We start from the raw sequence: 16,261 nt of genomic DNA, 5'->3' as shown, positions 1-16,261 counted from the left end.
TGTATTAGACACATTTCACTCCTGTAAGAGAAGTAAGTCTTTGAGGATGCCCTGTAGGACTGACAACAGTTTACTGAACCATGAAATAAAGAAAATAGGAGAAAAAACAACAGCAGTAAAGGACACAGACAAAAGAGCCTCAGTTATCTTTTGTGAAATTCTGGGTAAGAATTTAATCCACTATAAAAATTGTATATATTAAGTTATGATAGACCTTAACATTGAATTCTTTATGGCATTATTTTCAACTACTTAAATGTGTCAGAGTTATTTTAATCTTATTACTCTACAAAAAATAGGTCCTTCTCTTCTAACTGGCCTTAACATTAGAGCTGAGTGAAGAAAATAATAAAACTGCCCCATAGCACAACAATCAGCATCACTCTATAGGCTGATTATTTCCTAATAAGGCTTCTAGAAATATACAAACGTTAAATGATTCTTTAAAAATGAAATTCCACTGTAAGTCAAAAACATTCAAGAAAGTAGCTACAGAACCATAAAACCAGGAAAGCTTGTTTTAAACAAAATATACTGTTTTAAACAAAATATTGCTGATTTGAGAGCATCTCTTTAAGAAAAACTTACATTCTAAAGCATGGTAAAGCAGCTCATAGTCTTCTTTTGTTTTAGGATTCAGCCTCCGCTTGTGCTCACTTCTTATTTTTTCTTCTTTCTCTTTTTTTTTGTTTAACTCTTCTTGTGCTTCCCATTCCAGCCTTAACCTCTTTTCTTCCCTCAGCTTTTGTACTAGATTTATAGCATGCCAACGACGGAAATAGGTCTGTAATACTACTACCTACATGCGATACAATACAGAAGAATCATCAATCTAAAACACAACAGTTAAGAACAAAAATGGTACACTATTTACACTACTTTTCTAGCTAATTAACTACATTTTCTAACATTTGTCTTGTACTCAAACTTATTTTTGTGTTATAAAAACAGTCATGTACCATTAGTCTAAGCACTAGCACGCTTATTTCTTAGGCAACTGCAGAAGTGCACTCAGTCGGTACAGCAGAGAAACTAAGTTCAAATTATCAAAATTGAAGTGCAAGTTGCAATAACAAAATTCGTTTTTCTTTTTCCAATCTCTTCTTAAAAACTGTCTCTTGCCATTTATTGTTTTTGTTCTTTTCCTGTCAGCTTTGTGGGCAGAGATCCTCATTTTATTAGCAATTTGCACACTGACTAGCTCATGACTTCGTCTTCTAGAAGTTCAGCCATACAAATTAAACTGTGTAATCACAACTTGAATGGGAACCTAGATACACAGTTGCAATTTTTTTTCTAAATCTCTAAATAAAGATCAACATATACACACAAGAAATCAACGGCATTTTGTTTGCAAATGAACAACGAACGTGATACAAACAACGCTGTTATGATACTATTTAAAAAAAAAAGGCTTCCAAAGCTGCAGCAGCTATTAAAGACTAAGGAAATGTCTGTACTATACTAGGGGGAACAATGCTGAAGCCTAAGCTGCCACCAACTAAGTCAGCACCTGAACCACAAGCAGTTTAGCAAAACTGTGGTAATACAGTTATATTGTTTCTAGAGGTATCTTAACCTAACATTTCTCTTGAATATGTCATCAGTTAATATTTCAATATAGAAGTACACTGCACTGTGCAAATCCATCAACTTGGATCACCGCCAAGCTGATGTCTGTGTATTGTGCTCTACACCTTGACATAGATACATTGTAACAAATGTTTAGCATGCTATATATCAACAATCAAGACTTATTCCTGGATTTGTTCCTGCAACGAAGAAATACAGAAGACTTCACCGTAGAGATGACATTAAAACCTGAAAGCAGATTCTGGTTTTATGAGACCACAGTGAGGAGAGGAAGTATTTTGGAATGTGTTTACAAAATATTTGATTTCCAAGTGAAAATTAAAGAAAAAAAATCACTGTGTAATGACATTTATAGCATTAACGATTTCAGTAAGTGGCACTAATGATCACACTTACCTATTCAGGTCTATTTGTACAAAGATGCTTATTGCTGTCAGATGGTATTAACCAAGTAATTAAGAATATCTAGTTCCTACAGAAAGCTTTTAATCAAGAGATTTCAAAGCACCTTGCCAACCACATGAATACAATTATCCCACTTCAACAACTGAGGAAATCAATGCACAGACAGCTAGATTCAGACTGCCTATTTTAAGCATCCAAATTAAGAAGTAGAATATTTAAGAAGCAGGTGCCAAGTCTAACATGGTGACTGGGAATACTTGAGTTACATGTGCAGTCACTGAAAAGAAAGTTATCAAAGAGCAATTCAGAACAGAATGCCTAAATGGTGACCTCTGCACTCTGACTACACAAGGAGCCTGCATAAAGTGGTTCAGTGCCCCAGAAAACTCTCAATCAAAAAACCCACGAAGTTGGTTTGAACAGGCAGGTTCTACCTTCATGCCAAAGCAGGTAGCCTGCACACTATCAAAAATCAATCAGTTTGCCAAATGTCACCTACCAGGCCTATTAAAAAGAAAAACCCAGAAGTTGAATCCAGGTCTCCGAAGTGTTCATCTAATGCTCTATCTATACGAGGTCATTCATGGCATTAAGCATGTAGCTTGGGCCCTTCTAAAGAGATCATGAGATTGCCATAGGAAAAAGTTTACTTTTTAACCCCCTAATGCTGCATATAGACAAACAACTCTCAGATGTTGCTAAAACCATTATTAATGTTATAAATGAGCTGATACACGCCTCCTACATATGGCAAAAAACACCTGCCTACATATGGCAGGCTTTACAGATACAGTTTCAAAGAGGGAAAAACTTACTGCTTCAAGTCTATGTTTATGATATTCATCCGCTGTAACATACTTTCCAGGTCTTATTAGTTTGTCAGTCATGTTTGACACATAAAGGCCAATTTTAGCCATCTGTGTGGATGTTGTATTTACTGTTTGTTGAAGCTTATTTTTCTCAAAAACGGTCTGGAAAAAATGCATGTCAAATAATAAAATATACAGTTTTTTCTCATTACAATAACTGGTAAAATTAACTATTTATAACAAAAATCATAAAGCCTAATGATATTCATCTGTTAAATACATTCAAGTGCATACTCATTTCTCATTTATTGATTCATTCCTACTTGAAATTATGTTGACATTGTATTCAGTTTGGCAAAAAAATATTCTAAAGGAAACACTATAAACAGATTACCTGTGTTTCCCTACAAAATACTTTGATCCCTTTGTCAGGTCGTTTTTTGGGTACTGTTTGTGAGCCTGCATTATGAAATTCCACTCCTGTTATCCTATGTTTAAATCCACCGAGAAATGGTTTATGATAGGTAGGTCTTTCTATTTTTACAGTTACATCTTGGAACGAATCTAAATCTGTTAAAATAGAAGTTACAAGATCAAAATATTACTTAAGTAACAAACGGAGATAATATATATTAACACATATTTTAAAACACTATTTACCTGTTTGTACTCTGACAGTTATTATGTCAGGCATGTGGCATTCCTGTTGAATTGCTTTCCTAGAAGAACGTTCTGGATCAAGACATAACACCTCAGACTTGATAGTTTCAGGAGACTTTGCCACAGTCCCTGTAGGATTTTCATTATCCTCAATCACATTTCCTTAAAAAAAAACAAAAAAACAAAAAAACCCACAAACTAATTTCTGATGTTCTTCTCAAAAGAAATAAATAAGAATTTCAAATTTACCTACCTTCAGATGATTTTATTGAAGTATAATCATGGATTTTTGAGCTGAAAAGAGTTTACATAAAAACTGACACACATCACCACATATTTTTTTTAAAAAGTGATGTCTAACATAATACTGTCATTAGATAGTCATTCATATTATACCAAACATAAAATGAATATATTTACTTATTGTATTTGCAAATAAAGAATTTTAAATCAAAGTTATTCATTCATACACTCAACATTTTTTGAAAATCTGACCTAAACCTGTTTCAGTTTAGACCTGATCTGATGGCTGAATGAGCGCGCTCTTGTGTGCAATACTTGACTCTGTGGAGCTTATTCAGAGACAACATCCTGAACTAGACGACTTGAAGCTTCAGAAGTTACTTCTTTTTGACTCAGAGATAGGACGTTCATTTGACATCTATTCCTTTTAATTAGTGCATTTCCTAGGAAGTGATCACTGACTACTCAAAATAAGACCATCTGAATGCAAACCAGCTAAGAGTATGGTATGGACTAGACAATCAGCAGCTCCATAATATGAAGGGTCAGTCAGTGCTCTCACATGCTTAACAGGATATGCTACCCTTCACCTCCAAAGACCTAAGAAAGGGGCACTGATTTGAAGAGAGGAAGTAATGCAGAACACTCAAAACTGAGAAAAACAAATTGAAGGAAAGAGTGAAGTGTTTAAGGGATTGCAGGTAGGAGGCATAGAAAATAGAAAGGTGGCAGGTGAATTACAGGAGCAGCTAGAAATGTAAAATGGTAAAATGTTTGCTATGATCCAGTCTAAATTATTAGTAGCCCATGTACTCATATGAATTATGCACTGCTATTTTTAAAATACATGTACAAAATACACATGCATACTCACGTACATTTTCAGGAACAAGGATCACTTTATAAAATGCCATTCTTTAGCCCATAAATTGCTTCCACAATTTGAGGTAAATATATTTCTCACCTTCTCAAGCATGCTTTTTTACATGGCAATTTTAAAAGTCACTTTAAGGTAAAAAATATGCAAACTTGAACTGAATTGCAGGGGGGAAGGTGTGCAAGACACTATAGTCAAGTTGAAAAAAAAATCTTTTTAAAACAGTAATGTTCGGTGTTCAACAAATTCTTTACCTGTTACTGTGGCACTTGATGTATCTTCTGACAGTACTAAGTTTTGAGACCTTTGTTTCTCCTTTTCTAAATTTCCTAATTCAGGTAAAGTAGTGTACTTTTTAATTATAACAGGAGGTGCATTATCAGATGATGTGATGCTTGAGGCATCTGGCTCAAATTCATCTCGCTCAATACTTTCTAGCGGTTCTTCTTGATTATCTAGTCCTTCTGCAGGTAGTTTCCACTCCACTATACTTGACTGCTCCTGTTCCTCCACATCTGGCTGCTCCAGAGCAGACTGCTGCTCACATTCCTCATTTGATTGCATTGTGTCTGTAGCTTTTTCTGGGAGCAAAGGTTTCTCTGCTGGGTCCACATCATTAGCATCTGCAAACTCTTTTATCTGGGGGAACACAGCTGGCTGGTGTGTATCTGACGTTTCGGTTTTATCTACTTTGCTGCCACTATCTGATGTATCTTCCATTTTCTAAATTACAGGTTGTACATTTCTAAACTTTCTGCAAGAATAAGCACAGTATCTATTTAAAAATGCATGCTAGTACATCTTTACTCCCAAGCATATGCACTGCAATCTCCAGAGACACTTTTTTTAGATCATTTCCCAGTCTATTTAGAATAGTTTGAGGTCTTACTTTCCACCAAATGCAAAACACTCAACAACACCTTCTCACCAGTCTTTAGCAAGCATAAGGGCCCATGGCACAGCCAAGAGGTGGCCAGCATAATACGTGTGTGCATGCATATAAATGTACCGAGCAATCACTTCATATTTTCTGCTCTGCAACTGAAATGACATGCACTGAATCTAAATCTCATATTCATAATGGAACAGAAAACAAGAAGAACCGGATAACGAGAGAGGCACAGCTGAGGCAAACAAGCTATCGCCTACAGAGGTAGCCCAGTCAACGTGGCTTCGAGTCTAGGCCAGAAAAGCAGCCGCCACAAGTCGCGCAGGCAGGTAACACCGGCCGCTGCGCTGCCGAGGACAGCAGAGGATGCTCCACCATTAACCGCCGGCTTCCCGCCGCCACCCTTCCCACTTAGCGCGGCGGCACGCAAGTCATGCCGCCTCGCGTCCCCGCCAACACGGCGCTCCGCGGGGCCCCGCGTGGGAGGCCGGGGGCGCGGCCGGGGAGCGCCCGCGGGGCCCTCGCCCAGGCGACGCGCTGCGGGCAGGGGCCTGCTAGGGGCAGAGGCACGTGGCGAGCAGCGGTAACGGCCACCGTCGGGCTCGCTTTCCCGGCATGCCACGCGCCGCCGGCCCACGGCGTACCGGCCGCAGCAGGGGCCCGGCCGCGGATCGGCGAAGGTGCGGGGTCCCGGCGGCCGCTCAGCGCCCCTCGGCACACCTGCCCCGCCTCCGCTGCTCTCCGGCCAGGGCGCTCGCCGGGCCTCCCCTCCGGACGGGCCGCTCCCCGCGCCGGCGTCGGTAGCTATAGCAACCCCAGACCTCGCCGCGTCTCGCGGAGCCCGTGGCAGCCGGGGGAGGGGGGAGGCGCGCGGAGCGGCGGCGCGTGCGCATTGAGTGGCCGGGCCGCCGCCCGCCGCGGAGCTCTCGGCCCTGCTGCCCACCCGCCCCAGCGGCAGGGCCGCGAGAGAGCAGCGGGGGTGCAGGAGCGGCCCGCGGGGCGGGACCTGCAGGGCTCTGCCTCGCCCTTCGAGGGGGCGCAGAGCGCCGCGCCCGGGCGGGACGTGCGTTGTTACCTGCGCTACTGACCTACCTGTTCGGGTTAACGCGCCTGCGGCACCCAGCGCTGCCTCCTCCCCCTGTCCCGGCACCTCGCCTTCCCTAAGTTGTAATTTACGGGCAGGTGAAAATGAACTCTTACCAAGCTACAGTGGCACTGATGTAGTAATAAGAAAATACTGAGGGGTTTTTTTTTTTGTTTTGCTTGAGTGCAGTAAGCATACCAGCTGAAATTGCACCTGCACTTTCAGTTCCTGCAACTGTTTACTGGATATTATGAAAAGTATGTTTTAAAGTTTCCAAGAAATGGTGATAGCCCTTGTTGTAAAAACCAACATCCTCTAGCTGTATATCACCATTTAGTGTAAATTGTGTGTTCAGCGTAATGCAGTGTTACACTGCCCTGCGCAGTCTGCAGACCTGGTGTGAGGATTGAGACTGTTGAGCAGAAATAGTATTTTTACCAGAATTAAGAAGATACAAAACTGAATTTCCTGGGGTTTGATGTGTGATTTCTGAAACAACTCTTGTGAGTATTTCAGCACACAACAGGAAAACTGAGACTCAACTGACTTCACACGCAACCATTTTAGAGGAGAAATGCAGAGCTGTGTCACACTAGACTCTGGGAGAAATCCAAAAAAAAAAGTTGTATGTTTAAATAGGCCAGTCTTGAAATTACATCCCTATGCTATGTAATAGTATACCACAATCACTGTTTTCAAGTTTCATAGACATAGTTAAGCATATGAACTACCTGCTTCCCATCAATAGGACAGAAATTGTCCTGAGGCCTGGATTGAACTTGCGCTCAGAGTAGAACAGGACCACTGTACCACCAGTAACTCTACAGAAAGTTCTCTGCTCTGCTACTATCGTATTATCAACTTGATTATACATTCCAACTCGCTTTCAGGTTGAAAAATGAATTTTCATTTCTTTGTAAACAAATAGCTTATATACTGTAAATAGAAAGCAGCTTTCACTTCATCTTCCTTCCAACATGAATCATCAGAAACTCCTATGTCAAAGATAAAAACAGTGTCCTGGTCAGAACACAGTCACTGAAAACACATTAGGTAGTAAGGACAGCAAATTAAGAATAATAAAAAACCTGAGTACTGCTGTTACATGGCAATCCGAAGTTGTTTTCCTGGTTTAGCAAGCTCCATCTCTTGTATTATTAGGTCTTATCCTAGAGATATGATGGTTTTCACCCACATAATGACTTTAATCAGAAGATCTCAAAGTGTTTTAAAAGTTTTAACTCTAGGGTTTACAGTGATTTACCTTATGACAGATAATCATAAAATCTCTTCCTTCATCACTTATTTCCAGCATAGTTAATGGAGAAAAATCAAGCAAAATCATTACAATCAGTCTCTAAATTATGCCTTGCTAGCATATTCATCTTAAAATAAATTACTTGCAACATAGTACTCCTAATATAGATTCTCTCTTGCCTGTAAAATATGTGTGTACTGTTCGTTGCTACAGCGTGGATATAAGTATCAGATATATAGTTACAGAGTTAATAGACAAAGTAAAAATTACTTCGTTTCCTTTCTTGGCAAAGATGTATTTTTAAATTAGCCAGGAATCAGGATGAAACATTTTACAAAGGGTATACACTGATATTATCCCAAAACTTTCATCCATTGTGTTTTCTGCCTTCAGTCTCAGTGACTATTTAATGTTGATGCTACAACACAATTATTAAATTAGTAATCTCATCATGTAGCACAGATGTGATTAATTTACACTAATTAAACCAAATGGCAATTTAACCAATAATAAAACCATGAAAGTAAATCATAATAATTTTAAGATTTGATTAAAAGCTTAGAAAGCTGAAAAATTGTGATTCCTAGAGTTTGTCTTCGGTAAGACCTTTTGAAACTCAAATTGATTCCTAAACTAAAGCATTCAGCTTGTTTTGGATAGAAAGATTTATAAAATTATCCTATTTTTGAGTCACATGGAAGAAACATTTCTAGACCAGAGAAATCAGTGAGAATACAAATTAGATAATATACCTCTAAAAAAATCCCTTCAGGACAGCAAACAACTTACATCAGAATCCCTAGTGAGGACTGTGCTTTTGAGAAAGGGAAAAAAAGATGCGAATAAGCTTTTGAACAGTGAAATTCAGTTTTAAAATATCAGATACCAACTTTTAGCAGCAGTGGGCCAAGAATAAGAGATTTCTTTTCCCCTGCAACATAATCACAAGCTTGTAAGACAACTGTTATAAGTCACACGACAAATACTGCATTAGAAGTGGAAAAAATAACTGAGCAAGAAGAGTTCAGCTAACGTTTCAGTTATGAAAGAGTAGACAGAATTCCAATAATTGTCACCGTACTTTGGGGAGCTTTCTTTTCCTCAACTATTACATGCCAGTATAATTCATACTAGACTTCATATTTTTATTTTGCTTCTTCACACATCAGCGCAATATTTATTACCTACAACCATTCATCTTCATTTCTCATTTGCTATCATTTGCCTTCATTTAAGCTTATAATCCTTTAGCATTTCTCATTTGAAAAATTGTTTTTGTTAATTTTTGTCCTCTGGAATGCCATCTAGTGGCTTCATCTTGGAAGAGGCCAGCTTTTACCTTTGTCAAGGCTGAAAAAAGCCTATTTGAAATTTTCAGAAGTTTAAGAATTCTGTAACTACAGTAATAATATCAGTGAGGAAAAAAAAAACCCTAAAGAATGGAATACTGTGAAAATAGTTGCTAGAGGAATAAATCAATAAAAGCAACAGGTAACTTAAACTAGCTGTAATTTCTCTTCTACCTGCTTGAACCATTTTCTGCTGTCCTACTCCTCTAATACCTTGATAAAATACCATATAAAGATGCAATTCATCATTAATAATAATGGTAAACTAATAGTCCTTATGACACAAAACAAAAAAAATCATAAAAGAAACCTTATAAATTAATTTGCTACTAAACTCTAAGTCTGGAAGGAGTCTATTTCTAGTGGTCAATACATGTATTAATATCTACATGTTCAAATTTTATACTCACAACTACGAAGTATCAGATCTGATTATAGCACCACAATGGATCCTGTGAAAAGTTCATAATCCCTTACAAGCTCACATGGTTTTTCTTCAGACAAAATTGTCAGAAGGTAGTACAGAAAAAGGTAAGTTTTAGATTTTAATGTTGAAAAGATATATACAAGCCCAATAAACTGATCAGTAAAGCTTGTTCCCTTCACCTTGACATGTATAACATTCTGGGGGCTCTTATTTTTAAATAATTTACAAAATTTCCTGAAAATGTGTAATGGTTATGCACCGTTAGCTATCTGTATCTGAGAATACTATCGTAATACACATGCTCTAGGTGTACAGCTAAGGCTGCCCTAGGAAGGGAACACTGGCTTGAGTATTTCATTAACATGAATGCCTTAAAATACAACAAGATAACAGCAATTTTTCTCTAGCAAAATGTAATTCTTCACAGAAAGGATAAAACACTTCCAATATAGGAGATTTCTTTTTCCCTTACGTTTTTTGAATGTCTGAGCAATCCCATGAATTAATAACAGTCAAACTTGACTGTTCCACAGACATATCTGACCCCGCTTTCTTAAATGTTGCGAGATGGATATCCTCTGATGCCTACCAAATACAAATCATAACTCCTAAACAAAAGAAGCTTCTGAACTGCTCCTGCCTTTTGCTTTTATAAGAACAAACTAGCAACTGCTTAATACGCTACTGAAGAGAACTAATAAAGATGATCATCTTACAAGAACCACAACAAAATAGCTTTAGAGCTCCTAGGTTATAGTTTGTCCTTTTGTCAATCTACCAGATAAATCAAAGTCAGCAACAGCTATGTTCTAGCAATATCCCAGGGCCATCATTCAAACAAGGAAGAATCCTCACACTTGGGATTTAGGTCCCGATATAGGAAATGTTTATATGCTCGTACACATTCACATTATTATTTGTATCTGAACAGTTGAAATGAGATAAAAATAAACAATGACTTCAAATGATAAAATTTGATGTGCCATGGCAAATGCCAGATACCAGGTTTCTAATCTAATACGAACATGGAAGGTAACTGCCAGTAACGTCATGAGTTCCATATGTACAAGGAGAATTATCAAGTCCTCAGAACTACTGTATTAATATCTGTCTATAAGCAATTATATTGAAAATAGGAAAAAGCCTTTTACCCACTGTAACTGTTTTCTAATTGTTTATTAATTTATTAGATGCACAAAAAGGACCAAACTACTAGTAGTACAGTAATTTTAATAGTTACTCCCAACCTTTGGCTTTAGTACTCTGTTAAGCATAGCATTAATGCTAAATGCTTCATTTTAAATAAGACAGTTTAGCAAATGAAGTGTTAATATTGTATTAACTACAAAGGTTGGGTTTTACCATAATCCCAACCCATATGAAAAAGACTTCATTTTATTTTAACATATTTACTGGCCAGCATCAGTTTTCTTATTAGACCAGGCATCCTTTGTACTCATTAAAGACAAAGCTATTACAAAGCTATTACAAAATATGTTATGTAGTTGAGTGTAGTGGCACTTTACCAACCTTTAATGCACTCTATATAGGTTTTTCCTCATACAGATACATTTTTATCTTTATCTTGCAATAACAACTTTGTTGATGGCACTGAAAAATATGAGCAAAGGCAAATTGCACAGTATTCTTAGCTCTGTTTTGAGTATTTTTAACTGGTGCCCGTAAGTTTAAATTTGTACAACAAACAAAAGTTTTCAGAGGAGGGATATATACTGTTTTCATTTAAATGTTTGAAAGAAGAACCTAGCCAGATGTGCCAAATAAGATCTACTTTCTTTCCCTCCTTATTAGAAGGTAATATTCCAGTTCAAGATCCATGATACACAAATAAATCTAGAAAAATACATGTTTATATACAAATCCTTTATAAAACCAATTTCTATACATATAAAAGGAGAGCAACACTTAGTCTTGTGCTATGTTGTTATACTAAATGGGGTAACCTACTCGGTGATCAAGAAACCTCTGTCCCTGTTGTCACCTGAAGGGTTAATCCCTCCCTCTCTCATCTTGGATCTTCTTGCTGCTTCCCCTTTGCCAGAATTAGTGTCTACACGTCCAGTGAAGTCAGCCAGATCAAGGAAGTGATCCAGCTAAAAACTAAAAAATACTGTTATTTTTGGTAAGGTTCACATCAGAAACCTCATCCTGGTGGCTGCATGGTCACAGAGACACTGTACTAGCTCTATAAAGTTGACAAAAATACTCAAGCAAAGGTGCGAGAAAAGGGCAAGATCACATCTTTCTATAACTTTGATTTTGATTTCCAATGGCCTATCACATCTGTATTTGTTAACATGCAAATACAGATTATAAAAATAACTGTCAATTGCAATACTCTTCATCTCTTAAAATGCTCAATGATACTATAATCTACTCATATGATAACTTACACTGTACAGTGATTTTAAAACATTAAAAATGGTTTGCAAAACCTTTTTTGTTTTTTGAAGAGACAAGAAATGTTGTGCAGCTCAGAATTAGGCATAAATACGCTGTTAATCTGGAAGTGACAAAATGAAATAAAGTTGTAGAACAGCTGAAAAGCATATTTTTAAACCACTTCTGCAAGACACTGGAAGTAGTCTTGAGATTGCTAAATATAAATGGATATTAAAACAAAACATGTTTTTATTAAGTTATTTTCTTTAATTTAAGGACAATTGTCAGTAACATTAGATCAATATTTAACTTTTTTGAATTTCAAGAAGTTACACCATTTTGAGTATTATATTGGCCATCTCCACTGGTCAGAAGGAGGTTCATCAACTAGAGGCTCCCATGGTTTCCACTGTATCATTTTTCTTGCCAGGGAAAGCTCATTTTCAGCCTGTTAAGAAACATCATACGCAAGTTCTTTAATAGTAAATATCAACCAAAGTATGAAATTAACTTTATTCCAGTTCATCATACCAGTGATATGTCACCACCTAGCATGGTCCAGGACTACTTCAAATTTTATCTTAAAAACGAACAGACAAAAAAAATACCCAGTTCCTTTTGATTTTTAATACATCAGGTGAACCCCAAATGCTCACACAGACAGACTGTTCACCTAGTCATTCCCAATGACTGCTTCATGATAACCTCTTTGCCCTTGATATCCTATCCGGATTATCCTGCAATCTCATTCAGTCATCTGCCCCTTCCATGAACTGTAAGTAAGTTAAGCATATACTTTTTACTAACATGGTGAACATTACTAATTGTGTTACTTTTCAACACGATCATCCCTTTCACATTTCATTTTCAGCTTCCTCAGAAATATTTTTTGTTTGTTTGTTTTATAGAAAAGGTAGGTAAACTGCCAATTTTCTAAACAGAAGTTCAGCTGAAGCAACACTGGAAAATACTACTCCAACTTGTACCTAATCTTAAATGTCCCAGTTTTACCTGTACAATGACTTCTTCTATGTGACCACTATTCAGTTTGTCTTGTAGTTTTTGCACATCAGTTTCCTGTGTATTCAAATACATGTGTTTAGTTTTACTTAGAAGTAGAAAGCACAGATACAGAATGAAAGAAATCATTTAAATAGATCACACTCCAGTCTTCCTAAAGACTACCAAACTAGCTAGCTTCTATCATTTTACATTATCAAAGAAATCTCACACTTTTCTTAGCATAAACACAATGTCAAGTTCTCAACTATATATACTGAAAAGCAGTACTATTTAATGATATACAAAGAAGCAGCAAAGAGCTGGAGTACACTTCTTGAAAGATATTTTTCTTATCTTCTTTGGAGAATGAGATGCAACCTTCCAATTATCACCTTAAATACAATACCAGTACTACATAGCTTACTGCACCCAATAGTTGTTTTAAAATGTCAAATGTGAAGATCGTGCTAACAGCACACGGATTTTCTGGTACAAATGTGTGGAAATTACCACTATTCTACAAATCTTCAGAAAATTATTTTTCTTCTAATTTTCACAGAAAGTATCAGTAACAGAAACTAACAATTATTTCTAATATATCATCGAACATATTCTAGTCAATAACAAAAATAAATTGGGACCTCAGTTATTTCTGAATTGGTATCTGAAAGTTGCTTATACCCCTGGAAAACAGCCAGTCACTTCAAAAGTCATTCTTCACATCCTAAAATCTTTTCACATGTAATATTTATGAAATAGCACTGTACTTACCGTTTGCACCAAATTAATTCGCTGATTTACAATCTGCTCAGTGTATTTCCTATATGCTGCATCTTTGGGAATGTTTTGCAGGACAGCAAGAATTTTTGTGTACAGTATTCGCAGGCGCTAAATTGATCACAAGACAGTTAAAATACAAAACTGGACTTAATCACCTCTCCTACTTAACCATTTGTATACAAAATATAAAGTACTGAAGGTATTTGGATCTGAAATGTCTGAAATAACAAAATAGCCAAGCCCGAACCACACAACTCTATCTTGGGCTGGACTAGGATATATCAGGAGTGGGAAGTTATCACTGGCAGCTTCCTAAAAAAATAAAATGATATTGTAATTTGAAGTATATCTGATACAAAATTGAAACTAGAAATCTGTATTTCTAGCATTAACCAGATCTTTCACATATTAAACAAATTCAACCTCAAACAATTAGTTTCAGAAAAATTACCTGGGAAAATAAAAAGATGCTTATAACTCAAAGTATAACTATTGTTTTTCAGATTTGGTTTTTTGTTTTTTGGGGTTTTTTTTTCCATCTTTTCTCATGCTGGTGCAAAGTTCAAAGTTCATAAATACAACTAAAACCTGAACTTATTATATTGCTGTATTTATATGCAGTGATAAAGGACATAACGAGATGATGAAGAAATTACAGCTTTTGGGACATCTGTTGGCTTGGTAGCAGTATCTAACTGAAGAGGAATGGAAGTTCTATAAGAAAAATAAGAAACAGAAGCTGAATACTGTAGTAAATAGAAATATAAATAATAAACAACAGAAAATGAAAGGGCACTAACATAGATTAGATTTTAACTAAACCATTGATGATTTCCTTAGCACCCTAAATCACTGAAAAAACAAAATTTACTAAGTTCACTCAGAAGGTGTTTAACAAGTCTGTATACTAAACTAGAATCATTTATAGAGAGTAATAATAGTTTTAACAATCATACCTTCTGACACTATTCCTAAAAATTGGTGGTAGAAGCATATTTTAAATAGAATTGCTGCATAGCCAGAAATTTCAAAGCAAGGAGAAAATAAAAAATTTCGGAAATCCTTCCAAAGTTCTTATCTCCTGTATGAACAAGCAAGATGTGGCAAACATATCTTCCCAGAGGAGGCAATAAGAAAGTACCAAATTGCTCATGAATCTGTTAATGTGCTCCCCAAGAACCAATGAGATATTCCAATCTCACCAGTGCTTAACATCACAGGGCCTGGATCTGATTTGCCATTAAATGGCTAGCCTCCAAGTAAGGTGTCTATCAGGTAAAATTACCCCAGGTAGTCAGATATATACCAGATCAGGTATAGCTTTTTTTGGTACTTATTGGAAATAAAATAGTGAGGTAGGAAAAAACTGTATGCCTGTGAACTAGTAATGATATTTATAAAGGATTGAATTTAAAGATTTATTTATTGCATTTGAATTGGAGTACTATAAAAGATGTATCAAAAATGGACTCAGAAAAGAACTTGCAGGAAGAGAGGTTTTTGAAATGAGCACATGCAACAAGAATATATATTCGAAATAATGTCCTGTGATCTGAATTAAAACTTTAAGAATTAATTTTCTTTCTTTATCACTTTGGAACGCTTTTACGATCTGTCATTTAATTTGTCATCTTTTTAAGGGACTCAGCGTACCTGCATTCACAGCCAAAAAACCCAAACAAACTTTGCTCTCCCTCTCAATTTCAGTTAAATACAGAATAACTTGTAACATACCTCGTGAGGATTTTCAGCTACCGCCAGTCCTACAAGCCCAGTAGTCTGTACAGAGAGCATAAAGAAGAGCGTTTAATACCCCAAAGCAGCTATTTTCGAGCTGTCTGACTGCTGTTTTGCTCCCCCCCCAGCACCCCCTCCTCGGAACCTCCTGCGACATGAGCACCTCTAGCGCCGCGCACGTCAGACTCCGCCGGTTTGCGGCGCTTTGTGCCGCGCACACGAAGGGAAGAAGAGGGCCAAGACAGGGAGCAGCTTTCGTTACCGAGCCGCTACCGACAAAGCTTCTGGTGGCGTGACCGCGGCTCCCCCGCCTCGCTCTTCCCCCACACACCCGTTAACGGCCGCGGCTCCCCGCGGCGCACTGGGGCCGCGGCGGGCGCCCCGGAGGCGGCGGAAAGGCGGCCCCGGCAGCCGTACGGGGACCCGGCCCCTGCGCGCCCCGCCGGCCACCTCCCGCAGCTCGGCCAACCCCTCCACCCGAAAATGGCGGGGGACACCCGGCACACGCACCCCGCGAGGCGGCGCGGCGCCTCACCTTCCTCACGGCCCCCGCCATAGCTGCGCCGCGCGGCGCCGCCCGCTTCGCCAGCCCACTTAGGCACCACCAGCTTCGGAGCCGCCGCCGCGCGCATGCGCCATGCCGGGCGCCTGCGGTCGCCGGCTAGAGGACATGGCGAAGGACGGCGGACTGCGCACGCGCCGCAGTAGCGCCCACTTCTGCCTCCGGGCGGCGAGTAAAACAGGA

General features: G+C 38.2%; 2 protein-coding genes across 8 annotated transcripts in view; both read right to left on the bottom strand.

The window, feature by feature from the left end:
- The window catches only part of IQUB (IQ motif and ubiquitin domain containing), a 32,309-nt gene extending 25,861 nt beyond the window's left edge, over nucleotides 1-6,448 (bottom strand). For 3 of the 7 annotated variants that reach the window (XR_010387743.1, XM_026113057.2, XM_026113061.2), the window contains exons 1-6: nucleotides 6,121-6,440; nucleotides 4,842-5,341; nucleotides 3,468-3,629; nucleotides 3,202-3,377; nucleotides 2,814-2,969; nucleotides 589-799 (exon numbers count right to left, since the gene is read on the bottom strand). Coding sequence is in view for 6 of the 7 variants with exons in the window: in XM_026113057.2 (XP_025968842.2) it covers nucleotides 589-799; nucleotides 2,814-2,969; nucleotides 3,202-3,377; nucleotides 3,468-3,629; nucleotides 4,842-5,307 (1,171 nt within the window). In the remaining variant the exon portion in view is untranslated. Of the gene's footprint in view, nucleotides 1-588; nucleotides 800-2,813; nucleotides 2,970-3,201; nucleotides 3,378-3,467; nucleotides 3,630-4,841; nucleotides 5,342-6,120 lie in introns of all 7 variants that reach the window. The other 4 variants (XM_026113060.2, XM_064506776.1, XM_026113058.2 and 1 more) reach the window with 3 other exon arrangements.
- Nucleotides 6,449-12,228: 5,780 nt separating this feature from the next.
- NDUFA5 (NADH:ubiquinone oxidoreductase subunit A5) lies at nucleotides 12,229-16,224 on the bottom strand. Its single transcript, XM_026113029.2, has 5 exons — nucleotides 16,052-16,224; nucleotides 15,514-15,558; nucleotides 13,771-13,887; nucleotides 13,009-13,074; nucleotides 12,229-12,445 (listed from the first exon to the last, which is right to left on the bottom strand). Exons 1-5 carry the CDS (start codon nucleotides 16,070-16,072, stop codon nucleotides 12,344-12,346), a joined length of 351 nt encoding a protein of 116 aa, XP_025968814.1. The 5' UTR covers nucleotides 16,073-16,224; the 3' UTR covers nucleotides 12,229-12,343.
- Between the last annotated feature and the right edge of the window lie 37 nt (nucleotides 16,225-16,261).

Source organism: Dromaius novaehollandiae, chromosome 1, assembly GCF_036370855.1.
Source record: "Dromaius novaehollandiae isolate bDroNov1 chromosome 1, bDroNov1.hap1, whole genome shotgun sequence".
NCBI classification, from domain to species: Eukaryota; Metazoa; Chordata; class Aves; order Casuariiformes; family Dromaiidae; genus Dromaius; species Dromaius novaehollandiae.
Note: the sequence above shows the minus strand (reverse complement) of the source record. Positions and strands in the feature narration are given on the sequence as shown.

Coding starts and splice junctions, on each gene's coding strand:
- NDUFA5 (XM_026113029.2), bottom strand. CDS start 16,072: ATGGCGGGGGCCGTGAGGAAG. Junction 15,559..16,051: donor TGGCGGGGGCCGTGAGGAAG/GTGAGGCGCCGC, acceptor CTCTCTGTACAG/ACTACTGGGCTTGTAGGACT. Junction 12,446..13,008: donor TAGAAGAAGTCATTGTACAG/GTAAAACTGGGA, acceptor GTTTCTTAACAG/GCTGAAAATGAGCTTTCCCT.